The sequence below is a fragment of the Bos indicus genome, chromosome 13, assembly GCF_029378745.1.
Source record: "Bos indicus isolate NIAB-ARS_2022 breed Sahiwal x Tharparkar chromosome 13, NIAB-ARS_B.indTharparkar_mat_pri_1.0, whole genome shotgun sequence".
Taxonomy (NCBI): Eukaryota; Metazoa; Chordata; class Mammalia; order Artiodactyla; family Bovidae; genus Bos; species Bos indicus.
This window is the reverse complement of record NC_091772.1, coordinates 54,712,569-54,737,570: the sequence shown is the minus strand read 5'-3', so window position 1 is coordinate 54,737,570 and position 25,002 is coordinate 54,712,569. Positions and strand designations below refer to the sequence as shown.

The 25,002-nt window shown below is 59.3% G+C and overlaps 1 protein-coding gene across 4 annotated transcripts; it reads left to right on the top strand.

Moving 5' to 3' along the window:
• The first annotated feature begins 391 nt into the window (after positions 1–391).
• On the top strand, positions 392–24,495 carry SLCO4A1 (solute carrier organic anion transporter family member 4A1). 4 transcript variants are annotated; one of them, XM_019972077.2, is made up of 12 exons: positions 392–528; positions 11,630–12,459; positions 13,395–13,485; positions 14,087–14,208; positions 14,592–14,703; positions 17,586–17,740; positions 19,051–19,246; positions 19,788–19,953; positions 20,056–20,228; positions 20,490–20,554; positions 21,171–21,319; positions 23,311–24,495. In XM_019972077.2, exons 1-12 carry the CDS (start codon positions 458–460, stop codon positions 23,473–23,475), a joined length of 2,295 nt encoding a protein of 764 aa, XP_019827636.2. In that variant the 5' UTR covers positions 392–457; the 3' UTR covers positions 23,476–24,495. The 4 variants fall into 4 exon arrangements, with proteins under 4 accessions (XP_019827636.2, XP_070657424.1, XP_070657426.1 ...); XM_070801323.1 differs by having other exon boundaries at positions 19,788–20,228; XM_070801324.1 differs by lacking the exon at positions 392–528 and adding an exon at positions 870–10,696 and having other exon boundaries at positions 19,788–20,228.
• The last annotated feature ends 507 nt before the right edge of the window (positions 24,496–25,002 follow it).

Genomic DNA, 25,002 nt, shown 5'->3' with positions numbered 1-25,002 from the left:
CGATTCAGTTCCGAGTCAGTTTGAAACTGAGTCGCCGCGTGACCTGGGCAGCAGACTTCACCGCTTGGCTCTCGGTTTCCCGGCCTGTGGCTCCGAGATGAGGGTCTCCTGGAGTTGGGACGGATTAGTCAGCGAAGGCGCCCGACCAGAGTCGGCTCCAAGGGCACGCGGGGCTCCGGTGCAGCGGCGACGAGGGTGTAGGAAAGGCGTCCAGGCCCCCGCCCCTCTGCCAGCGCTCCTTGCCTCCTGGGATCTCGCGCCCCCTCCTCCCTGCTCCAGCCCCGGGCTCCTCCCCTCGCCTCTCCAGCCCCGCCCGCTCCGCCGCTGCTGCGCGATTGGCCAGCTGTCACCTCAGTGGGCGGGCCCCGGGGAGCGAGGGGCCGGGCCCAGCCTACTCGGCGCTGCCATTGGCCAGAGTAGGTGAGGCCTCCGCGGAGGGCGGGCCTGGAGAGGATGAATGAAGAGGGAGTGGGCGCCGAGCGGCCGGCAGAGCGTGGTGAGCAGCGCGGCGGCCCGGACCTCTGGACTGTAAGTGCGCTGGGCAGCAAGGGCCGCGGATGTTCAGGGCGCCTTCATGGGCGCGCCGCCTGGGTGCGCCGGGCCGCGACCTGCTGACATCAGGGGCGCGGCAGGTGCCCGCAGACACTGGGCTGGGGCTAGGGGATCGAGGTGGCGCCGGCGCTGGCGCGGCTGGAATGCCAGGCAGCGCGGGACGCTGGGCCCCGGCAGTGCGCCCCGCCGCCCGCCTGCCCCTTGGGACCGGCTGCAAAACCGACCCCCTCTCGCTGCCAGTTCCTCGGGCAGGGCGCCTCTGCGGAGGCGAGCGGAAGGGAAGGGGACAGGTGGTGGTTGGGTTTCGGGCGGGGATGGAGGGAGGGCCGGGAGTGGTGGCCGGGGCAGGTGGCCCCGTGCGCACGCAGCTCAGGCCACGCGGATGGCGCCAGTATAGACGCGCCTCTCGGAGAGGCTGGGCCCCCACCTGCGGCGGATGCTGCTACTGCTGAGTCAAGGAGGAAATCGTCATGAACCGAAGTTTCTCGCGGGTGGCCTCGCTTTGTTCGCGCCACCGCGCTCCAGACACCTCGGGGAGGGGAGCGCGGGCGGAGCCGGCTCCGCGGGGTGGGCGGGGTGGGTGCGAGGGACTGGTCCCAGCCTGTGCGATGCCCGGCGCTCCGCTGTCCCCGCCCCACCACGCGAGGTCCCCTGAACCCTGCACAGAGCCGGGGCTTGGGTACAGGGGTCCGGGAGCTGAGGGAGGAGGGACGAGTGTACAGCCCATGCTCTGCGCCCAGTGGGCAGCTTGGCCAGAGGCCTGGAAACCGAGGCAGAGGCTGGGATTCCAAGCCCGAGGAGCAAGCCTGGGCATTGCCCAACCTGGTGGGGAGAACCCGGCCAGGTATTGGGGCCTGGCCTCAGGGAAAAAGGCCCGTGGGTCCCCCTCCCCTTCCCCCACGTGCCTGGCTGGGGGCCCCCTCTGCTGGGTCAGACTTGGTGTGGGGCCTGTTTCTCTCAGGACCACATGAGTTTTCCACAGTGAAGTAACCAAGTTCCTAGTGACCGCTTTTCATGGTGCTTTTGGGAACTTGAGTTTGTTCTGTCTGATCAGAAACCGGCTCCAAGGAGGAGGTGGGGTGAACTGTGATCACGGTGGTGCTGTTTGGTTTTCTTTGTGCAGCCTGGAGTGTGTGGACTTCAGGGGAGAGAAGACACTGGGTTCAGCCAGGTTGGAGGAGCTCTAATACCAGCAGCAATCTAATGACAGCAGGCTGAGCTCTTGGGTCACTGAGCACTTAGCACAGCAGGCCTTGTGCTGCAGGCTTTGAGTATCAACTCATGGAAACCTCCCTCCACTCACATGGGAGCTACTGTTGCTCCCACTTCCCAGATGAGTAAACCGAGGCACTGAGCTGCAAGATGACTTGCCCAAAGTCACACTGGAGAATGTGGTAGAGAGGTTTGAGTCCACGTTTGTGTGATTCTGGACATTCTACAGCTCTGTACCTGGGGAAGAAGGAAACCCAGGAAAGCTAGGCCTGACGCAGGGCAAGGTCCCCAAAGGTGGACGGCACCTTAGGGGACAGGAGCATTTGGCTGGACAGCCCAGGCCCATGGGGGCAGGGAGGAGGCTTTCCCAGGTGCTGCCAGAGGGCAAGGAGGGAGAGGCGTCCTGGTGGGATCCCCACCTGCACCCTGACCATCCTGCATCAGGACTCATCTCTCAGTCCTGCTGGGCGAGGTTGGCAGACACTGCCTGGAAATTTTTCACAGGGCTGCTACCTACCCAATGGCTATGACCTAACTCTGCTTCCCTGGGCGTGGCTGTGGCCAGTGTCCCAACCAAGTCCCTCCCCACTGCCATGGTGAGGCAGCTGGGAGATGGGAAGTCAGGCAGGACAACCGTGTGAGGGAGGTCTTGGGGCTGGTGTCTGGTCCTAGCCTCCAGTTTGGTTTGAGTGCCCAATTTCCAATGACTCAGCATGGAGAGCCTGACCCTTGCTGGGTCATCGATGGACCTTGGGCTGGTTGTGGCTTGGGCTCTGGGTTATGTCTGGTTTCCAAACAGTTAAGGTCTCCCCTGCTCGCTGTGAAGTCCAAGTTAACTCCAGGGCTCAGTGCTGTCTCCTCCATGCCCTCCATCATACTCATCTCCATGAGTGCGAATCCAGCCCAGGTCAGCACTGCTGAGCCATACAAATTCGCAGCTTCATGAACTCTTGCTCTGGAGTGAGTTTCTGCTACTTGTGGTCAATTTGAGCCTCCCTACAGGCTACAGGCAGGTGCTGGCACAGACCCAGGTCCCCACCATCCTGATGGCACAGCAGGCCCAGTGGGGGTGCCCAGAGGACTCACCCTGGCCAAATTCCCGCTTTCTCCATTGCTTCCTCTGACTGGAGTGTGGACAGAGACCATGAAAATATTACCCCCTCACCCCGAGCCTTCTGCCCTCAGGTGCAGCAGAGAGCCCACTCCCTGCACCTGGAGGGGTATATACGATAGTCATCAGGACACTCAGCCACTTTTGTTCCTGGGCATTCAGCTGCTATGTGGCCTTCGCATGGTCATGGTGAGCATGGGTGCCCACATCTGGGCAGGACCCCCGTCTTCACCATGGACAGGCCTGCTGGGACCCTGCCCCAAGACAAGGCCCGCCAGCTCGGGCCTCTGATGACCTGGGTTCACAGAGATTCGGTGGAGCCAGGTCCTGCTGTGGGGGAGGGGGGCCATCCCAGCTATGGACGTGCTGGACCCAGGATGTGTCGCCCGTGGGCTGGTCATGAGGACCCTTCCTCGGCTGGCCCAGGTCAGCCCTCAGCCCGCTGATGTCCATGATGGCCACGGCACAGCCCCCTTCCCACCAGAATTAGCCTCTTGGACCACGTCTCTGGGGGCGGAGGACGCACTCACAAACCACGTGCCTCTTATAAAAACTGCTCAGTCACGTGTGGCCACTGAGGCTGCCTCAGGTACAAGTACCAGGCTGGCCTGGATCTGTTTGTCAGTGTCCAGAGTCACAGGCTCACGGACTGTGGGCTTCCAACATGTCCTCTCCTCCCATGTGGCCGGGGGCCACGTGAACATCCTCACCACGGGGCCGCCTTTCCCCAGTGGCTTTTTTACCCAGCAAGCCTTGGGGATACCTGAGGAATCCCCCCTCTACCCAGAAGACAGGGGTCTTGGGATTGCTGGGCTGAGGATGGTGCTCCCTTCCCACCTGGGCTTGCTCAGGCCCAACCTCTTAGCAGATGCATGGGGCTGGTACTTGGACCCGTAGGCCTAAGAGGCCACCTGGGAGTGGCAATGTCCAGCCTGTGCCAAGGCAGGCCCATCATGTGGACGGAACCTGCTCTCAGCACCCCCAGAGCCATGACAGCCTCTGCAGGTCTGTTCACCCCACCCTCCCACAGCCCGGGCTCGGGCTGTAGACTCAGGATAGGAGCAGGAATGTCCATGCTGAGACAGCAGGACACTCCCTGCTGGACAGGCCCTCCCAGGTCTCCTTCAGACAGTCCTTCATTGTCAGCTTCCATGCAAAGCAGCCGGCTCCCTGCCCACTCACCTGTGTGTGGTCACCAGGTTTGCAAATTAGGGTGTGCCGATGCTGTAGTGGCTGCCCCAGGTCCCGCCGCCCGGGAGTCTGCTCTACAAATAGCTTTGAGACATGAAAGTCCCCTCCTCTTCCCCACCCAATCAGAGGAGGAGAGAGCAGGAGGAGTTTAGGAGGCGAGGGGAAATGGCTGCCTGCAGAGCCCCCGGGGTCATGGGGAATGGAAGGAGCAGGGTGGGGAGGCTGGGAGACCGCCAAGCGGGCCATGGTACAGGAGCTCCGTGGGGCTGATGTGTCGGTGCAGGGCAGTCACCACCGTGTGGTTGTGGCTGGTGGCCTTGGAGCAGTCAAGTCGGGATGTCTGCTGGCTGGAGCACAAGGAGGAAGGAGAAATGAAACTTGTGATTCTTCCCTGGCTGCCAAGTTCTCAGTGGCATCAGGATGGAGCCTGGAAGCACCCCACACGTGTGGATGGGCCCCACCTGCCCACCCCAGCCTCAGGTCTCCCTGGGGCATTTGTTTCAGCTGCAGCCAGTCTATCCCATGAAGAGCCAGGCTGAGGAGTCTCAGGGGCCCAGGCAGCACCACCTGCGGCTTAACATATTACTCTGGGTAATCCTGCATCCTTCCTACCTGCTGGGCTTTGCAGACAGACTTCAACTGGGAGGAGTAAATGCCTGGGGCAGGCCTGAGGAAGAAGTGGGCAGGGCCAAGCAGGTGAATGTGAAAACCACCAAGGTCAGTCCTTTACTGACCCCAGATCTCAATTTCCATAGGCAGGGCCACAGTGAGCCACCCACATGGGGCTGCGGGCGACTGTGAAGATGCAGGAGGTTGGGGGAGAAGGAGCAGGAGGGGACCCGGAGTCCTTGGCACAGGCATCTCGGGATGCAGCCGATGTCCAGGTGTTGCAAGAAACCTTATCCTGCTAAGATAGCCGTGCATGAACACATAAGTACTTGCACACGCATGCACCTGAGTGCACTCTCTCACTTCTCTCGCAGAAGCCGCAGAAGCCCCAGGTGCAGAGCTGCTGGCCGGAGGCCCCAGGGAGCATATTATTCTGCTAATCCTCTTGCCTAATCCTTAAGGCTCTGACTCCCCCCAAGGAACAGGGAGAGGCTCTGGCAAGAGGGGAGACTCCCCCCACCCCATCCCCTCCTCCTGCTTCCGACCTGCTGCCCCCTGGCCAGGAGCAGGCCTGGGTGGGACAAGGAGCAGACATGGATGGGACAAGATTCCCCTGCAAGAGCAGGGTCCCTGGGGAGAGCTGTGTGCCCCACGTGGCCAAGGAGGACAGTCGCTCTCTTCCCTGCACATGGAGGGGATTCTCTGTGCGTCTAGGGCCAGGAGGGTGGTCAAAACCTTCATCAGAGTTGTTCCCAGCCTCAGACGTCTTTCCACGAGAACCAGGGCAGTAAAGCAGCAGAGTGGGCCTGCCTGGGTGGTTAGCAGGTACCCCAGGGCCACCAGTACCCTGCTGCCCCCCACTTTGGGGTCACGTGGCTGGAGGACTCTGGAGACTCTGTCCTGGGGCCGTGGTCCAGCACAGGGCTGAGAGGAGCCCTCCTGACTCGGGGGTGAGAGTTACATCCCTAACCTGGGGGCACCCACGGTAGGGATTTCACATGTGCAGGAGATAGCTCAATGTGCCGGGGCCAGGGGACAGGCATGGATGAAGATGGTGGCAGTGTCCTGTCAGGTGCCCCTTCCCCACAGCCGGGCTCCTGGGCCTCTGTCAACTCCAAACTGTGAGTCTCTCGGCAGCCTGTGCTGTTTGGATTTGCAGCTGGGACAGTTTACTACTGATTCTTAAGTGGTGGCCTGGAGTGTGGGGGACTGTGAACACTCGTGAACGGGACGGTGTCCTGGGGATCCTCACCCCCACTGCCCAGCACAGACCTTGCACAGCAGGTGTTGACTCAGAATTACCTGATGCGTGATTCAGGGTTCTCCGGAGAAGCCCAGTTGATAGGAGACAGATCGCTATAAAAAGAGACAAATTAGAAGAGCTCAGCCCATGTGATTTTGCAAGATCTGCAGTTGCAAGCCAAGATCCGGCAGAGATGAAGTCATGGTTCCGTCTGAAAGCCACAGTCTTGAGACCCAGAAAGAACGATGAAGTGAAGGCAGGAAAATGCCCACGTCCCAGTTCAAAGGCAGCCCTGCTGGGCAGAAAGGGGAAGGGTCAGCCTTTCTGTTCTGTTCAGTCCTTCAACTGCCCGGATAAGGCCCACTGTCCTTAATCCACTGATTTAGATGCTCACTGATTACAGAAATGCCCTCACAGCCACACCTGCAATGTTTGTCCAGCGTCTGGGGGGTGAGCCCTGGGACCCACCAGACTGACAGGTAGAATCTGCCGTCACGCTGCTCTTGGCTCTGAGATCATGGACAAGGCACCAGCTTTAGCTGCAGGCTCAGCAGAAGTAGGGGGAGCACGAGATGTCTAGAGTTAGATGGCTGCAGGCTCTCAGGTGAGGGTACCTTTGCCCTGGACCTGGGGTGCTGGCCAGAGCAGGCCTGGCCCTCCTGTGGTTCAGCCTCCACCCATTGTCCCCATCGTGTCCCTCACCTCCCATCTCCTGCTCGAGTCTTCCTTCACCGTCCAGCTGCAGTCACTCGACCCCTCAACCATCAGCCAAGCCTGAAAGTTCAGGTCTCAGAAGAGATGCCACGCCGCAGGTCAGGCCTCAGCAGCAGGTGGGAAGCGGATATGCTTTTCTGTTAAAACAATCTCCAAGTAGATGGAAACCTAGGCCACAAGCACAGGGCCCAGGAGAGGAATTGGAGGCATGGCCCAACTTCCTCCCCAAGCCCTGCAGCATTATCCAGTCCTCGAGGGACCCAGCTGGCCTCTAAGTGGTGCTGCCACTGGACTCTGCCACCGGGTCACCCTCCCGCTCGCTTTTTGGCCTGAGACAGAGAAACAAAAGACAGTGGTCTTGGGGCTTGGCCTGGCCAACCATATGGAGGACAGCTGTGAAGTCATCTTCTCCTAGCTGAGCCTCGAGGGGTCGGGGGGCAGGGGTCACCTCTGACCATTGCAGAAGTAGGTCCAGGAAGGAAATCACCCTGAGTGGCCTGGGCTGCACCCCAGGCCCTAGCAGTGTTGTCTCAGGGAGCTGATGACCAGGAGCCCGAGACAGAGCAGCTGGCCATGCCCACCGCCCCTCACTCACACCTGAGTCTACATCCTGGACTCATTGCTGTGCCTGAAACGCCCTCATGCCAGTGCTGGCAGCTCCTGCAGACCCGATTCTCAGCAGACCTGTGGGTGAGATCAAGTCCTTGAGCTGCGCACATAGCAAAGTGTCCTTTAAGCACAGGCCAGGCATCAGCATGACGGTCTGTGTTCACTTCTGGAGCCGGCTCCTAACCCACACACACCCAGCACACGTCACCCGAGATCTTGATACAAACTCAGGAATATCCTCCTGAGGACCTGGGTACACAGGGCCCTCCTCAAGGCTGAGATCCTCATGTCACGGGATCCATGTGCCTGCCAACGGAGGGGACACCAGGCGCCACTGGCTCCACATCATGGCTATCTCTGTCTGCCCCCTCTCCACACACAGACACCCCAGTGCCTCTGTCACACCAAGGCCCACCCACCCAATTTCTGATCCAAACACCGCCGGTGAGGGTGGACGTCTCCAACTGGCTCACAACACACGGAGCAGAATCGGGCCTCAGTTACGGTTTGGTTGGATGCCGTCAGAGGCTGCCTAAACGGAGAGGGCTGGCGTCGAGGTCTGCACTCGGGCTGTTGGGTCCTGGCCATCACAGCCACTCCTGACGGACCTGGCCAGGAGGCACCAGGGCTGTGTACCGAGTGATGCTGTGGTCCCATTTGTTTCTCACGTCATACGGGTGGTGGCCACTGCTGGTCACCTGGTTATATGTCTAAAATGGGATTTTCCGTCTGCGAATTGAAGAGCAAGCGATGTGCCTGAGGATAGACTGACTTTCTGTGTTTGTGTCAGAGACCAGAGCTCATGGCTCAGATAAACTTCATGCTGACCTGAAACTGTCTGCACCACCCACACTGGCCTTCCAGTCTCGTCAAATGGGCTGTTTTCAAACAGGAAGGACTGTTTCTTAGTGACCATTGCTAGTCATGAAAGATGAGCAGTCTGGCTGCCTCCTAAACCCTGCTGGGGCCCGATCCTGTCCTGGCCCCTCCATTTCTCCTGCTAGGGGGTCAGCGGGAGAGTTAAACAAGCTGGGGGAGGGGTAAACAAGTCTGCAATTTTGCAGATCCTCCTGGGAACACCCACCCATCGATGGTAACTCCTTGGCTCGGTACTGCCCTCCATCCCCATGGACCACTGGACCAGCCTCTCCGAGCAGCCAATCCCCTAGGCCTGCTTGGGGCAACTCACTCTGGGTCTATCCTAGCCCAGGTTGGGGTCCAGGGCCCTGTTGGTTATGTGTGTGCATTCACGTGTTTGAGCGTGAAAAGTGCAGACAGTGGTATGTGCTCAGGTGCACACACAGACGTGTTGGTGCATGTGTGTGCACCTGCCTGTGTACACACGTTGAGACAAAACACTGGAGGGACGAGCCCCACAGCACCAACACACGCTGGCCTCTGGGCAATGATTAGCCTGTTCTGTTTTTCTCTGAGTTTCTGTGTTGGGAGAGTGTCAGAGCCACGGGGCTGGGGGGTGGGGAGGCAGAGCTGTCCTGTCCCAGGGGTCACGCTTGTCACCAGCCACGCTCTTCCACAGTGGCCCGGGCTCCTGTGTGAACCGTGGGCAAAGCTGCGTCGGGAGCTGGTCTGCGCGTGCAGATATATTGATTTCTGTCCCCTAGGAGCCTTGATGATCCTTCCCCTTCTGCAGGCACCTTCCTTGTAGTTCTCATGACCGAGCCTGGCGTGCCAGGGTGCGTAGCTCTATAAACATAGCTCTGGGCATCGTCATGGCCCCAGGGATGACTGAGGGGGAATTTTTTCTGTCCACGCTCGGCCTCGAGATCTAGATGCTGATTGCCTGGTAGTGCCAGTTTCCAAAATAAACAGTGGACTGCATGAGTCAATGACACACAGTTGGTCACGGTTCTTTGAAATGTCGTCAAGGACACGGGTGACTCTCACACGTGGTCTCATCCTAACCGGCCCTGGCTGGCTGTGTGACCTCGAGGAAATTGCTGACCTCTCTGGGTCCACTTTCCTTTCCTGGAAGATGGGCCGTGGCCAGGTGTGCACCAACGACAGGGACAAAGCCTGGGTGTGGAGCTCAGACACCAGAAAGTGGGATGTTGCTGTTTCGTGCCCACGGCCTGGCCCCAAGGGAGGCTGGAGAAAAGGCCAGAGTGAGGCTAAAATTAGCCAACACGAAGCCTCTGAGGAGGAAGCCGAGGTCTGTAGGAAAGACGGGGCACCCCAGCCTCAGTGCACCTGCCTCATGGGAGGCGGTGCTCCCAGTCCCCTCCCAACGCAGAACTGCCTCCGGGCCCGGGGTGTGGTCCCACCACAGCCACTTCCCTCACCGTGGGCTGCTTCCCAGTTTGCAAGATTAACACAGAATAAGCCATTCTTTTGTTTTAAAACAGTCAGTCCTGGGAATTCCCCTGTGGTCCAGTGGTTGGTGGTGGTGGTTTTGTTGTTAAGTCAGGTCCGACTCCTCCAACCTCATGGACTGTAGCCTGCCAGGCTCTTCTGTCCGTGGGATTATCCAGGCAAGAATACTGGAGTATTTCCATTTCCTCTGAGATTCCACACTGCAGGGGGCCCAGGTTCAATCCCTGCTTGGGAAACTAAGATCCTGTAAGCCAGGCAGCTCTCATGGCCAAAAACCAGCCCACGGACACCCCAAAACTGCCATCCCAAGGACTGAAGGATCTGTTTGTGGTCACTGCCTGAAAAGCCCTCTTTGCTCTCAAGCAGCAGGGCCCAGGCAAGGTGCAACTGCACTGAGGCACGCCTGGTGTCCCTCCCTGACCCCATCCCTGGCCCGAGAGAGTGTTAGTGGGAACAGCCCTCTGCCCTTACCGCTGGACATACATCCTGTTCTGAGTGCCTGTGGCCTCCTGGAAGCCAGGATTCCTTGGGGGATGCGTGAGGGTCCTATAACAGAGGACCACCAACAGGAGACTTACAAGGACAGAACTTTGTTCCTCCAGGTCTGGAGGCCAGAGTCTGGGTGTCGGAAGGGTTGCCATTCGTCTGGAGACTCCGGGGTGGGGCCTTCTCGCCTCTTCAGCTCCTGGTCCCCCCACCCCCACTGGCGTCCTGGGCTTGTGGCTGCATCACTGCATCTCTGCCTCCTTGTCGATGGCTTCTCTCCTGAGGACACAGTCACAGGATTTGGGGCCATCCCCAAGCCAGGTTGTGCGTGCGTGCCCAGTTGTGTCTGACTCCTTGTGACCTCAGGGACTGGAGCCTGCCACCTCCTCTGCCCATGGGATTTCCCAAGCAAGAATACTGGAGTGGGTTGCCCGTGCCCTCCTCCAGGAGATCTTCCTGACCCAGGGATCAAACCCGTGTCTCCTGAATTACAGGCGGATTTCAGGATGGCCGCATCTCAAATCAAAGATCACGTCTGCAAAGACGCTTTTTCCAGATAAGGTCACGTTCGGAGTGGCGGGGGACATTCCTTTTCTGGGGGACCACCATTCTCACTCCCAAAGCGGCTCCATCACCAGGTGCCTGAAGGGCTTGGTCCACAGATCTGATCTGAGATGAGTCTGGGGCAGCCTCAGGCCTCTGGGCAGCGGCCCCTCCCCTGGCATTTTCATGGCGGCAGGGGTGTAGGTGCAAGCGAGGTGGGAAAATCAGCTTCTTTCCTCTTAGGATGCAGGGTGCTTATTGCCGCATGGGTTCCCAGGCAACCTTGGGGCAGACAGAGGGCCTGTTGACCTGGCCTAGGGACCGCCCTCTCTCAAAGTTTGGGGGTGTTGGGGTGACAGGAGCCCCTGGGAGCCTCAAGATGAGTGATTTCATGGCCCTGACTGAACTCCTTTTGGGCAGGGGCCAGGGGTCAGAGGGAGGCCCAGAGAGGGCAGGCTGGGAGTTTGCAGAAAGATGCAGGGTTGGCATGACCTCCCTTAACCTGCCTGTGGGGCCGCAGACCACGGTGGTTTCAGCATCTTGAGAGACTGGCCACAGGCGAGGCCCAGTGCCAGCTGACCCTCCTATCCAGTGCCACCCCAGGGGTCTGAGGCACCTGCCCTTATCCCTTCCTCACTTCCCACTCTCCACACTCTGGACTCGGATGGTTTTCCCTTTTGTGCGAGAGTGCGAAGCCAGCTGGGTGTGAGTTCAGAGTAGGGGGCAGTCAGCTGTCCCAGGCGGAACACACAGCTCAAGCTGGTGAGCCAAGGCCACGGGGAGGGTGTAGGTCGGGGAGACTCAGGTGTTCACACAATGTCCAACTCGGTCCTGCTGTATCTCCGCTCTGCTCTCTGCTATGTGGCCTTGTTCAGGCCAGGGGTGCCCTGAGTGTGTGGGTCTGGATCCCAGGAGGGGGCTGGTCAGGGAGGCCACCCCACCAGGCTGGACACCAGGCAGGCAGAGTGCAAGGCCTGGGGGAGGGTTCTCCTGGAGCTGGAAACACTAAGCAACAATTCTTCCCGCAGATTGATCCAGCCGCTGGAATCTCGCGTGTCCGTTCCCACTGCCATCACTGCCACACCCTCAGCGGAGATGCCCCAGCACTCAACGGGAGACAAGCCCCTCGTCTCAAAGCCACAGCTGGTCTTTCCCGGCCCAGCCTCGGGCACCGACAGCGAGTGTGACCGCACACCCCCCAGCAGGCGGGTGTCCCTCAGTGCGCCCCTGAGCCAGCCGCTGTGCCAGCCCGAGAAGTGTGGGCCCCGGGCGGCCCAGGAGGTGTGCTACGTGGCAGCTGGACAGCCCGGGGAGGCCTGTGGCTGGCGGGCCTTCGCCCCCATGTGCCTGCAGGCCTTCAACACGCCGCAGGGCTTCCTGCTGTTCCTGTGCGTGGCCTCCTTCCTGCAGGGCATGACGGTGAACGGCTTCATCAACACTGTCATCACGTCCATCGAGCGGCGCTACGACCTTCACAGCTACCAGAGCGGCCTCATTGCCAGCTCCTACGACGTGGCCGCCTGCCTCTGCCTCACCTTCGTCAGCTACTTCGGAGGCCACGGCCACAAGCCCCGCTGGTTGGGCTGGGGCGTGCTGGTCATGGGCGCCGGCTCGCTGGTCTTTGCGCTGCCGCACTTCACCGCCGGCCGCTATGAGGTGCAGATGGACGAGGTCGTGGGGACCTGCTGGGCCAACCACAGCTCAACGTGCAAGGACGGCGCCTCCGGCCTGTCCAGCTACCGGCTGGTCTTCATGCTGGGCCAATTCCTGCATGGCATGGGTGCCACACCGCTCTACACACTGGGTGTCACCTACCTGGATGAGAACGTCAAGTCCAGCTACTCACCGGTCTACATTGGTGAGTGGGCGGGCATGCTGGCGGTGAGGCCCACCGGGCGTCTGCTCGTGGCCCAGCCCCATCCAAGCCCCTTATGTGCATTTCCTCATTGGCCACATGTGGTCACATCTGGCCTCAGGGGCTCCTAGGCGAGGTGGCAGGTGAGCACGGGACTGAATTTCACTTAATGCCTCAGGTGATGGAGGTGGTGCCAGCCAAGCTCAGCCTGACCCCCATACATCTTGAGGGTTCCAAAGCATGTGGACTCTGGTGGTCCAGTGGTTAGTACTCTGCACCTTCACTGCAGGAGGCCCAGGTTTGATCCCTGGTTGGGGAACTAAGATCCCGTGAGTTGGACTCAGCCGGTGGCCGGGTTACAGAGCTGGGCACTGCCATGCTTCCCGTGGGGGATGGCCTCGAGCCTCATGCCGCCCCCGAGACCCTCTTGTTTATTTGGGTGAGATTTCTGAGCTCTCAGCCTCATGCTGCCCACTTCTCTGAGTGCATCCTGCATGGTCTACTCTCCCAGGGCAGGGCTGGGCTCAGTGGAGAGCCCCCACCTGTGCTCCGGCCCGGCCAGGCTCGCTCGCTGTCCTGCTTCCTATTCCACCATCATGCAGCAGTTGCCATTCTGAGGTCTGAGGTGGGGGGAGCATTTGGGACCTAGGTGAGCCCACAGCCCCCCATGGGTGCCGCCCTCATCTTGCAAAATGAGGGTCTCGGGATCTTTTGAGGGAGAAATAGTCTGGGGCCATCTGCGAGGCTTTGAGAGGAATGTTTTAAAATCACCTTGAAAGGTTGTTGCCGGCCGATATCAGACACAGTGGAGACTGTACAAGGAACACCCAGGTTAAGGGGGATCCCCCCCAGGGCTGGGGTGGAGGGCAGTGATGCAGGGGGCTTCTCTCAGGTAGGCAGGTGGGGCGGGGGGTCCTGACGGCTCTGCTCCTTTCCAGCCACCTTCTACACCGCGGCCATCCTCGGCCCCGCAGCTGGCTACCTGGTGGGCGGCGCCCTGCTGAACATTTACACCGATATCAGCCAACAGTGAGTGACCTGGGCCCTACGCCTGTGGTCTAGACCACAGGGAAAGCGCCACTGTTGGTGCAGGGGGGTGGTGGCCCTGGGCAGGGGTCCAGGCTGGCCCTGCTCTGATGGACCTGGGAGTCTGGGGGCCACTTGGAGAGTGTGGTCTGGGGGAGGGGACAATGTAGATGGACAGCCTCCCAGAGCCAAGAGAGATCAGCTGCGACTGCTCCTGTGCTCTTTGCCGAGGCCAGGGCACCAGCCACACCCCCTCTGCACTGCTTTGGGAGGAAGGGTGTGCCTTGCCCTGCTCTTGCTGGGACAGCCTGGCCCCCGCCAGCTGCCAGTCCTCACGGCCTTGTTGGGAGGCAGCCTGGCAGGCCCCAGAGGAAGGGACCTGAGGAGGCCGCACAGCATCTGCCAGTCGGTTACCACAGTGCATCCCCACCCCACGTCTTTCCTAATGCCCTCGTCCACTGCTGGTCCCAGACCTGGTGTGGGGGGTCATCAGGGCAGAGCCTTTGACCTCTGCCTCTCACTGACCAGCAAGCAGAAGGGTGCCTGGTGTGTGTGCTCTGGGTGCTGTGAGCACAACACTGACCCCAAGTGTCTCTTGCCGCAGGACGCAGCTGACCACTGAGAGCCCACTGTGGGTGGGTGCCTGGTGGGTCGGCTTCCTGGGCGCTGGGGCCGCTGCCTTCCTTGTCGCGATCCCCATCCTTGGCTACCCACGGCAGCTGCCAGGTGGGTGCTTCCCGCCCCTGGTGAGTGGGGGACAGGACATCCTGTCCCCTGCTCTTCCTCCTCCCTTCATCCACTGGCTGATGCTGCCCTCCTTCAGGGCGGCCTGACCCGTGAGCTCCCTCCATGCCTGCCACCTCTACCTGCTCAGGGACCCAAGGGAGAGGCTTGTTTCAGTGGGAGAGGTGCTCTCCTTTCAGTTCCTTCCCTCTGGTTCCCTGTTGAGCCCTGCAGACTCTCTCCCACCCGCCTTCCCTGCCAGTCTGTCACCACGGTGCATCTAGTGTCTGTCCAGGAGCTTTGTCTACCAGGAGCCTTGTCTCCCACACCCAGGAGAGGCATTGGGGCCTTGGGTCTCTGCCACTCACCAACACCCATCCTTTCAGGGTCCCAGCGCTATGTGGTCATGAGAGCATCTGAAACATACCAGCTGAAGGACAGTAGCCACAAGGTGACCAGCAACCCTGACTTCGGGAAAACCATCAGTGACCTGCCTCTGTAAGGACCTTGGGGGCCTCTCATCTGTGCCTGTGTGTCCTGCAGACCCTTTAGGGTCTTCCACATGCTAGGTCTTCACCCTCAGCTAGGAGAGTCCTGTGACCCCTCCAGGGCCATGTGGGAAGCCCACACCCCCTATACATCCCATGACCCAGCAACCTTCGGGTCTTGGCTCCAAAACTTAGGCATAGAGATTAAGAAGCAGCAGATAGAACCTCCTGGCATGGAGCCACTGAGGGCCAGTTCTGACACCCCACAGTGCCTGCCCCCCACTGCCCAGGCCTGTGGACCCAGGGACCCTCACACAGGAGCACGTTCATACTCCTGCATGGCAGGTTCTGGGGGCCGTGCCTGGTACCTCCTGGTGGTCACTACGTGAACCCCTGATGCTAGGGTGAGTTGCCCCGCGGACGAGTCCACAGTCCTCAGGGAAGCTACTGACCCCACCCCCAGGAGTCACCCCTCCGCCTGTCCTCTGATCGTTTCACTGGGCATCACCTGCATGTGCCCTCAGGGCTCCATGGAAGGAACCATCCAGCCTCCACCTCCTCTTGGGCAGTGATGTCCTGTTTATGCCACGTGTGCCCCGGCCTCACTTTGCCGACGTCACCGTGTCGGGACAAACAGAGCCAAGGCTGCTGGGATCTCAGAGGGACCGCGTTGGGAGGGGGCTCCTGGTGGGCCAGGACTCCTCTTCAGGGCATTCTGTGAGGGGCTCTCCCAGGCAGGGGGAGGAGGCCCTCAAATCACCTGCCTGAATTCAGCCTCACTGAGCACCCACCTGCCCCGCAGCTTCCCGAACCCATGAGTGTCCCCTTTTGGGGGTGGGTACTGTCAGTGGTGGAAATGAGTCCCCGATGTCTGTCCTCAACACAGGGAGAATGACATGGGGTCAGGGAAGCCCTGGGCTTCTTGCTGCCTGGTTAAACTCCCAAGAAGAGCCACCCACTCAGGAGTTGCCCCTGAGACTGGCAGAGCCGGCCCAGGGCCACACTGGCTGGGGACATGCTCGTCCTGTCTCCTAACACCACAGTGGAGCTGGGTGAAGGGCCACCCACTCCTTCCGAGCAGCGCCAGCACCACGGGTGTTAACAGCCTGGTCCTCATAGCCCCAGGGACAAAGTGCAGAGATAAGGAGATTTCTGCTCAGGCTTGGCTCCCTGAACTGGCTGCTGCTGATAAAAGGAATCCAGGAACATGGCCCTCTGTCAAGGTCGTGACTAGTTCTCTGAGCCAAAGTTCAATACAGTAATTTCAGTTGAGGAACCTACCGACAGGGATTAAGAAATGAGGAAGTTCATGTATTTCTTGGAAGAGTCACCTGGCCGGAGCCTCGCTGAGCAACCCCACAGCCTGAGCAGGTCTGGGCAGGTCCGGGAAGGGACTGGCCACACCCAGGGCTTCCCCGTCACCACACACACAAACACAAACACATACACAGACACACACACAAACACTCACACACGCACACATAGGCACACATGCATGCACACAGGCACACTCACACACACACAGTCTAGTCACAGACAGCCTCACCAAGACAGCATTTCCTCTGCATCTTATTTCCTCCATGTACGTGGGACTCGGACAGTTGACCAGAAAGAAGCCTGGTCATAAGTCCTCTAGTCTGGAAGTCAGTTCTAAAATGGAATCAGGTCCCTGTCTGCATCAGGAGGGAGACAGGCCGCTCTGAGGTTAACCTGAGCAGCTCTGGGGTGGGGTGACTTCATTAGTGTCGATCCCTTCCCCCGGGGGTTGTGACCGCACTGCGAGCTCCTACCAAGCAGGATCCAATTTATTGTTGGCCTGTGCCCTCAAAATGAAGAGCGTTTCAGTGTCAGGTGTGAGCACTGCTTTGACAGGTGCGCTGACAGCTGGGCCTGGCGGGGTTTCCCTCCTGGGAGGGTCACGCTCTTGTCTGAGGGACTGGTTCTCCAGGTGGGTCTCCCTCCTAGGAGTGTGACCCAGAGTGTCTCAGGATGTGGGACTTCCCTCCTGGGAGGCTGAGCTGCAATGTCTGAGGGGCTGGCTCTGCAGGCAGGAGGCTCATGAGGCCTCAGCTGCAGACACAGAGAATATGAGCAAAGGCGGCCGTCCTCAGCCGCTGTGACAGGCTCTGTCAACACAGCCATTTGTCACCAGACTTTGCCTCCTCGTGGGCACCTGAGAAGACCCATGGCTCCAAGAGAAACTGCCCACAGCCCACATCGCTTTCTCAAGCCCCTGGTGTCACTCCATTAGCCACTGTCCCCCAAGTGCCCACCAAGAGGAGTTGGGAACCAGTCAAGCCCACCAGGGGCTCCTTAGAGGGGTGTCTGGCTCCAAACCATGGGTCTTCCCACCACCCCTGGTGGTGCTTGAGTCAGCCCCCCGCAGGCCCCGAGCCCCTCTCCTGGCGGCCACCCAGTCCTGGATGACGAAGGCCGCCTGTCCCAGGCCTCTCTGCTGGTCCTCCCAGCTGCCCCCGGGGCTGATTCAGTAGCATTGCGATCCCTCGGAGTCTCTCTCCACACTGGAGCCAGACTCTGTGACCCCCGCCTTTCCCAGCAAGCCATGGGCTCCAGACCCCGGCACCAGCGCTCGCCTGCCCCATGCTTGGTTTCTCTGGAGTAAATGTGGGGTGTCCCTGCTCTCCTGCACCCCGCCCACTCCTGTGACCCCCGCCTTTCCCAGCAAGCCATGGGCTCCAGACCCTGGCACCAGCGCTCGCCTGCCCCATGCTTGGTTTCTCTGGAGTAAATGTGGGGTGTCCCTGCTCTCCTGCACCCCGCCCACGCCTCCCTCAGAACCAGAGCTCTTTGTGTCCTGGTGGAAGGGTCTCTGACTCTGGCCCACTCTGATTCTCAGTCTCTTCTCTCTGGTCTCCATTCCCCTCCCCGCAGCTCCATCTGGCTCCTCCTAAAGAACCCCACGTTCATCCTGCTCTGCCTGGCCGGGGCCACCGAGGCCACGCTCATCGCCGGCATGTCCACGTTCGGGCCCAAGTTCCTCGAGTCGCAGTTCAGCCTCAGCGCCTCAGAAGCCGCCACCTTGTTTGGTGAGAACACTCCTTGAGTCTTAGGGGAACGGGTCCTCTGCTTTTTCATCAGTTTTCAGAGGGGCCTTTGATAATCTCTTCCAGAAAACCCCAGGCAGTGCCACCCACATGGGCCACACATCCTGGCCCAGAGCAGACATCCAGGCTCCTACAAGAGAGCTCTGATCACACGAAGCCCTGCTCCCCGATGGGGAGGAAGGTCATTACTGGGGGCTGGCCGGTCTCTCCATGGGCCCCAGGGAGCCTGGGCTTTTGTGTCCCTGGTTGTGGTGGAAGGTGTTTGGGTGGCAGATCCCACTAGACTCCCTTGGGCCTGGCCATCCCTGGGAGCCAGGTGATGAGTGTCCTGGGGGTCTCCCTCCTCCCAGCCCTGTTCATGGCATAGCCCTGTGTTTGGGGGCAACCACGGCCTCACAGAGGGCATGCTGGGCATGAGGTATGTGGGGTCCATCCTGGCCAGGCCCCACCCACAGGGCTCCCTTCCCTGCATAGGTGGATGATGTCAGATTGGGGCCCTACCCCCCTGACTAATGCCCCTAGACACCCCTCCTTGCTGGCCTCATGGCTGAGCCTGTCTGCCCACATCCCCACCCAAGCAGCTGTCTCCCCTTCCCCACAGCAGCCAACAATCCCTTCTTAGAACAGCATGTCCCTGGGGTCCCCAGAGCTGGTCTCAATCTGGGGAGAGGGGCTCACTGAGCCCAGGGGCTTTGAGGTCTCCTCCACCCCGTCCTGTCTGCACCCCATCTCTGGGTGACCTGGAAGCCACATGCCAATGAAGCCATGCACGCCATGTGCTCAGTCACCTCAGTTGCGTCCACCTCTCTGTGACCCTATGGACTGCAGCCCACCTGGCTCCCAGGGATTGAACTCAGGTCTCCCACATTGCCGGCAGATTCTTTACCATCTGAGCCACCAGGGAAGCCCTACTTCGTACCAAATGGCAGCAGCCACCAGCTTCTCCAAATACCTACTTGTGGTCAGACTCTGACTGCATGGGCCCAGTAGTGTGTTTGTCCTGGCCTCCCCAGCGGATGGGGCTGGGGGCCAGTGACCTGTCCTCTTCCCTGTCTGTTCTGCCCCTGCCTCCCTGGGCCTCTGAGTGGCTGGGCTGGCAGCCTCCCCAGGCCCCGGGGTCCCTGAGAGCACTGGTCAGAGTCCCCACATGAGGCGCAGAGCCCAGCACTGCCACGAGAATGGAGCCCCATGACTGTGCACCTCCATCTCCCCATCTGCAAAGCGGAGATGAGACCCAGCTGGCCCCACCCCCAAGGCCCTCAGGATGGCCCTGAGCCCTTTCCTCTCCTTAGGGTACCTGGTAGTGCCAGCAGGAGGTGGAGGCACATTCCTGGGTGGATTCTTTGTGAACAAGTTCAAGCTCCGAGGCTCTGGGATCATCAAGTTCTGCCTGCTGTGCACCCTGGTCAGCCTGCTGGCCTCCCTCATCTTCCTCATGCACTGCCCCGGGGTGCCCATGGCGGGTGTGACCGCTGGCTACAATGGGAGGTAAGGGCCAGGCAGCACCGGGGTGAGGGGAGACCCCTGCTTGTGCTGGGGGGACCAGGGGTCCCTGAAACGGAGGTGGGGTCTGGCACTTGGGGTGCAGTCACTGGGTGGTTATAACAGCAAGGGGACTTCCCAGGTGGCGCTAGTGGTAAAGAATCTACCTGCCAATGCAGGAGACATAAGAGACATGGTTTTGATCCCTGGGTCGTGAAGATTCCCCTGGAGAAGGGAATGGCAACCCTCTCTAGTATTCTTGCCTGGAGAATCCCACAGACAAAGGAGCCTGGTGAGCTATGGTCCATGGGGTTACAAAGAGTTGGACATGACTGAAGTGACTTAGCAAATAAGCAAGCATAACAGCAAGGATGATGACCTCATTGGGGTCCGGTGGCTGGTCCCCGAGCCTCTGTCTGTAAAATGGGACAACGGCAGCCCCAGCTGTGGAGCAAACTCAGAGAGTTCAGAACCCCTCAGCTGTGGGCCGGTGAGGACCAGACCCCAGCCTGGCCTCCCCTCCACCATCACTCTCTTCTGCCCGCAGCCTCCTGCCTGAAGGCCACGTGGAGCTGATGGCTGCCTGCAACCTCCACTGCGGCTGCCAGCCGGAGCATTACAGCCCCGTGTGCGGCTCCGATGGCCTCATGTACTACTCACCATGCTACGCGGGTTGCTTGGAGATGGCCGTGTCCAGCCCGGGCGGCCAGAAGGTAAGAGTGGCTGCTCAGCATGTGGTCGGTGCCCGGTCGCGGGGCGGGGGTTGGGGCCCCGCCGCTTCCTCCTGTAATCAGCGCTGTTGTTGCGCTCCTCAGGTGTACCGAGACTGTAGCTGTGTCCCTCAGAATTTTTCCTCTGGTTTTGGCCATGCTACCGCAGGGAAATGCACTTCAACTTGTCAGAGAAAGCCCCTCCTTCTGGTTTTCATATTCGTTGTAATTGTCTTTACCTTCCTCAGCAGCATTCCTGCACTAACAGCAACTTTACGGTAAGCCCGGGGCGGGGTTCGCTCTGGTCCAGAACCTTCCCTTTGCAGCTAAGCTGGAGCTCTGCGGATCCCTGAGGGGTGTGTGCCGGGCCCCGAAGAGCTCTGGCAGGAAAGAGCTGACTGCCTCTGGCTGTGCTTGCCACCTGGGGAGGTGGTGATGCAGCCCGGGGCTCAGCCAGGACCCAGAGCCGCCATGGGGGTGTTATGTGTCAGGCAACCAAGCTTCCCCAGGCATTGACTGGTGTTGGTTTTTCATTGCAGGTGCGTCTGTGATCAGCAGAGATCCTTTGCACTGGGAATCCAGTGGATCGTGGTTAGAACTCTAGGTACTGTGCTGTATAAGGAAGCCAAGCACAGTTGTGTGGTGTGTTCACTGCACAAGAGCAGGGGCCAGGCTCAAGAGCCTCCCAGCAGGAGGCTATGTCACCCCAGGGAAGGATGCCATTCCTTAAGAGTCCACTAGAGGGACCCCTGGCCATTTATTTGCCCTGAGGCTGCCGTTGTTCAGTCACTTAATCTTAGCAAATCTGACTCTTTGCTACCCCATAGACTGCAGCATACCAGGCTTCCCTGTCCTTCACTATCCCCCAGAGTTTGCCCAAACTCATGTCCACTGAGTGGGTGATGCCATCCAACCATCTCTTCCTCCATTGCCCCTCAATGCCCCTCTTCCTCCTCCTGCCCTCAATCTTTCCTAGCATCAGGGTCTTTTCTAAACAGCCCAGAGTGTGCCCTTTCCTCAGCAACACAGACTTCACCAGAGTCAAAGGTCATGGGGCATCTTGGTTGCAGAGGCAAGTCCCCAGAGAAAGGAGCACTTAAGTTCCCATGCACCCCCTGAGAACACCTTCCCGAGGGCCCATGCTGTGTGGGTCACTGGCACTGCACCCCTGCCCCTGCTCCCCAGATGTGCCCAGGCACTGAGTGCACCTCTCCTCACAGGCAGCATCCCGGGGCCCATTGCCTTCGGCTGGGTGATCGACAAGGCGTGTCTGCTCTGGCAAGACCAGTGTGGCCAGCAGGGCTCCTGCTTTGTGTACCAGAATTCGGCCATGAGCTGGTACCTGCTCATCGCAGGGCTGGGGTACAAGGTGAGCAGGGCAGCGCCCCCCAGGGGCACTGTGGGGGAGGGGTGGGAGCCCTAGAGTCCATTCCAAAGAGCCAAGAGCCTTCTCCCACTAGTTTGGGGGTCTGGGCAGCCCCTGGGTCCTTCCAACAGCTTCATCCCCCACTGGAAGGGGTGCCCTGGGTATCACCCCTGCTTCTGGTTCCCAGAAGGGGATCCTTCCCTGTTCCAAGTGGTCACTGTTGGGACGTGATGACCTGATGCCAGTGGAAGCAATGGTGGGACAGCAAGTCCAGGGCTTGTGTCCAGCCCACCCCTATCCCCCTGCCCTCTGGAGCCCTCACCATCCCCCACCCACTCACCATCACCCCCACCACCCCCGTGGCTTGCCCTGGGGCTCTAGTCAGCTGAGGCTTTGGAGAAATGAAAAAACACTCCCCTGAGCAAGAGTCAGGCAGGCCTTCCCACTCTGGGCTGGTGGGCTGGGAGGGTCCACAAGCTGAGTTTCTCCGTCTGCCTCTCTGGTGGGCCTTGAGTTACATCCCACTTCTCAGTCTGACCCTCTGCTTTCAACTCTTACAAGAACCTTTCTGCTGTATCTCTCCACACAAGCTCTGCAGGGAGAAGCTTAGTATTTTCATTTTGAATTTACCCCCATTGGAGGAAAAGGTGCAAGACTTCCCAAATAAAGCAGAATCCTAGGGCCGGTCTATAAGAATGTCTTGGTTTTCTTCTTCGGGTGGAGGGTAGACTCGGGATGTCATACTGGCAGGGCCGCCTCTTTAGGGAGAGCCGCAAAGACAGGATTCTCAGTCACCTTTGGGTTTATCTCCCTGAAGATTAGCTTAAAAATAGCCAAGTGTGAGAAGGGATTTGTGCAGCCCTGGACAAGTAGGTCAATTCAAAGAGTCGCGCCCACACAGGGAGCTGGCCCTCGCTTCCCTTCTTCCCTGTGTTGTGTGATCCCTCAGCCAGAGCAGCCAGCTGGTACCTGGACCACTGTCTGCCCAGATAGCACCCCCACAACCTCAGCACTGGGGTGGGATCAGCTCCCAAAGCCAGTGCTAATTTTAGTGGGGGAGAGGGGAGTGGCCAGGTGCTCCTGTTGGGTCACAAGTTCACTAGAGGAAATAGCCTCTTGTCACTGCAGTTTCAGGTCCATCCACCCAGGCAGTGCCCCTGTGAAAACCCAGCTTTCACACCTTAAACACACACACATACTGAGGCCAGCATGCCTGCCCACAATTCCATCTGCCAGATGGCCTATGACTCCAGCATCATCACGGGGTGATCTAGGCAGTGGCTGCAGTGAGGTGACCACCGATGCTGACCACCTCTTTCTTAGGTTCAGGGGCAGCTATGACAAAAGACCCCACACTGGGGCTTAGATAGAAATTAATTCTTTCTGTTCTGAAAGCCAAGTGTCCAAAATCAAGGTGTCTGTAGTATCCATTCCATCTGGGGTTTCCGAAGGGCTCTGTCGGCTGCCTCCCCCTCCTTACTTCCCCCTGCCAGTGGCTCCTCCATCCTTGGGTCTCCTAGGCTTCTGGGGGCAGCAGCCCGTCTCTACCTCCATCTTGGCTGCTCCCTGAGTGTCTGTGTCAGCCCCCCTTCTCTACATGGACACCAGTCACTGGACCTCATGCAGAATGACTGCAACACCCCTAACTTAATTATGCCCACAAAAATCCTATTTTCAGATTGAGTCCTGCTCACAGGTTCTAGGAGTCAGGACATATCTTTTGGGGTACACTGTTCAGCCCACAGCAAGCACCCCCCTCTTCACCCAGTGCCCTTGTTTTCAAGTCAAATCTTATTTTTCATTCCCCCACTAAAAATATTGGTATCCAAGCTGGGTCTGGCTGTGCAGGACAGATGGATCCTCTGGCCAGAGCAGGGCCTGGCTCTCCAGGATGCTGTGAGGAACCCAGGGCCAGACCGGGGCTCAGAAGCGGGAGTACCTGGGACCTCAAGGTGGGCAACTTGGCCAAGGTCCAGTGGCTCCTTTCTCTCCAGGTCCTGGGCTCCATCTTCTTTGCCATTGCCTGCTTTCTGTACAAGAGCCCACCGGGGTCTTCTGATGGCCTGGAGGCTTCTCTGCCCAGCCAGTCCTCAGCCTCTGACAACCCCTCAGACCTTCAGGAAGCCCCCTCAGCTCTCCAGATCCAGAGTGACATCTGACGGCCCACCTGCCCACCCAGGGCACGGACTTGCCACATAGCACTTCCTGGAAACACTGTCTCATTGCTCCCTGGAAGCGGGGACCCCTCCCCGATTGAGGCCCAGCATTGAAGACCTGCAAAAATCTGCCGGTGGGTCCTGGGGGACTGAGCTGATGACCACGTGTCGAAGCCTCAAGGGCACCGAGGAGGAAGAATGCAAGATGCATCCAAGTGGAAGCCCCTGACCCAGCCCCCCTGGACCTTGCCAGATGGAGCAGGGTGACCGGCTCTTGGCTTGGAAGGAGCAGTTGGCTTCCCGACTGGATGAAGCACCATCTCTCTTTGGTCCCTCACTCTCCGCTCTTTCCCACGGACTTAGCCAGATGGCATCCCTGGGAGTCTCAGGGTCCCTTGGAAACACGAACAGCTGTGCTTGTAAAGCCACCTGTGCCCTCCTATGTGACTGCGTCTGTCATTGCACAGAATGCAAAACCACCTGTGGACTCCAGGGAGCTGCTTCCGTGTCCCCTCTTCTTCCAGTGGAGACGCTGAGCTCCCATCATGGTCTTAGATACCCGGGGCTCCTCACAGCGCTCACAGTGATGCTGGCCTGGTTGAGGCCACTCGGAGGAAGGGACAGGGACCCCACACTGTGGACACGCTGGTGCTTTGGAGCTCCTGGGTGGGTCCATGGCATTTTTCAGGCAGCCTTCCTTGATGTCCCACGGTTCTCCTGATAAAGAGGAGACCCGGGGGCTGTGTCCTGGGGGAACTTCTAACTCATGTATTCTTGTAAACCTGCTGTCACCTCCTGTCCTCAGGCTCACAGCCCTACAGCGGGATGGGAGCAACGTAAGAATGTAGCTACGGACCCATATTCTGCATAAGCACTTATTTATAGAATTTGGTTTTACTTGACCATTTGCTGAGCACTTGTGAATTCTACCCAGAGGGCACTGGGACTTGTGTGGAATGTTTACTGTCCGTGTCCTCTGTTAAAACCGTATGTGTGTAAATATATTTTGATATTTAAAGCATATATTCCTGCCCAGTGTGTTTTATTACCATAAATCTGCAAAGTTCAGCAGTTTTGCAAATTGTCCAAGTGGGCTTTTGTGAGTTCATGTCCTTATGGGCTGCCCTAGGGCGAGCAGTCGCTTGATTGAGGTCCCTCCCACCCCTCAAAGTGGTGACCCCTTCCCCATGTGACCTGAGTCCCCTTCCTTCAGGGCCCAGCGCCCAAGTTGGGGGCAGGGGGCTTGGCCCTCAGCCAGGGTCCCGCTTCCCACCACTGTCATGCAGCAGTGATTCAGTCGGGGTGACTGGATACCGTGGCCGGCACTTGTGTGTGTGGACACGCGCATGCACACCTGTCAGACCCAGCCCAGGGTTACTCTTTCCCTGAATGTCCAGATGTGACAGAGCAGTGACCAGGACGGGCTGTGACCCTGTCTGCTTCATCTCCTGAAGGTGGGAGGTGGCGATCGCCATTCTCACTGGATGCTTCTTGGAAGAGGCAGAACAGGAGGCATCTGCTTCCCGGCTC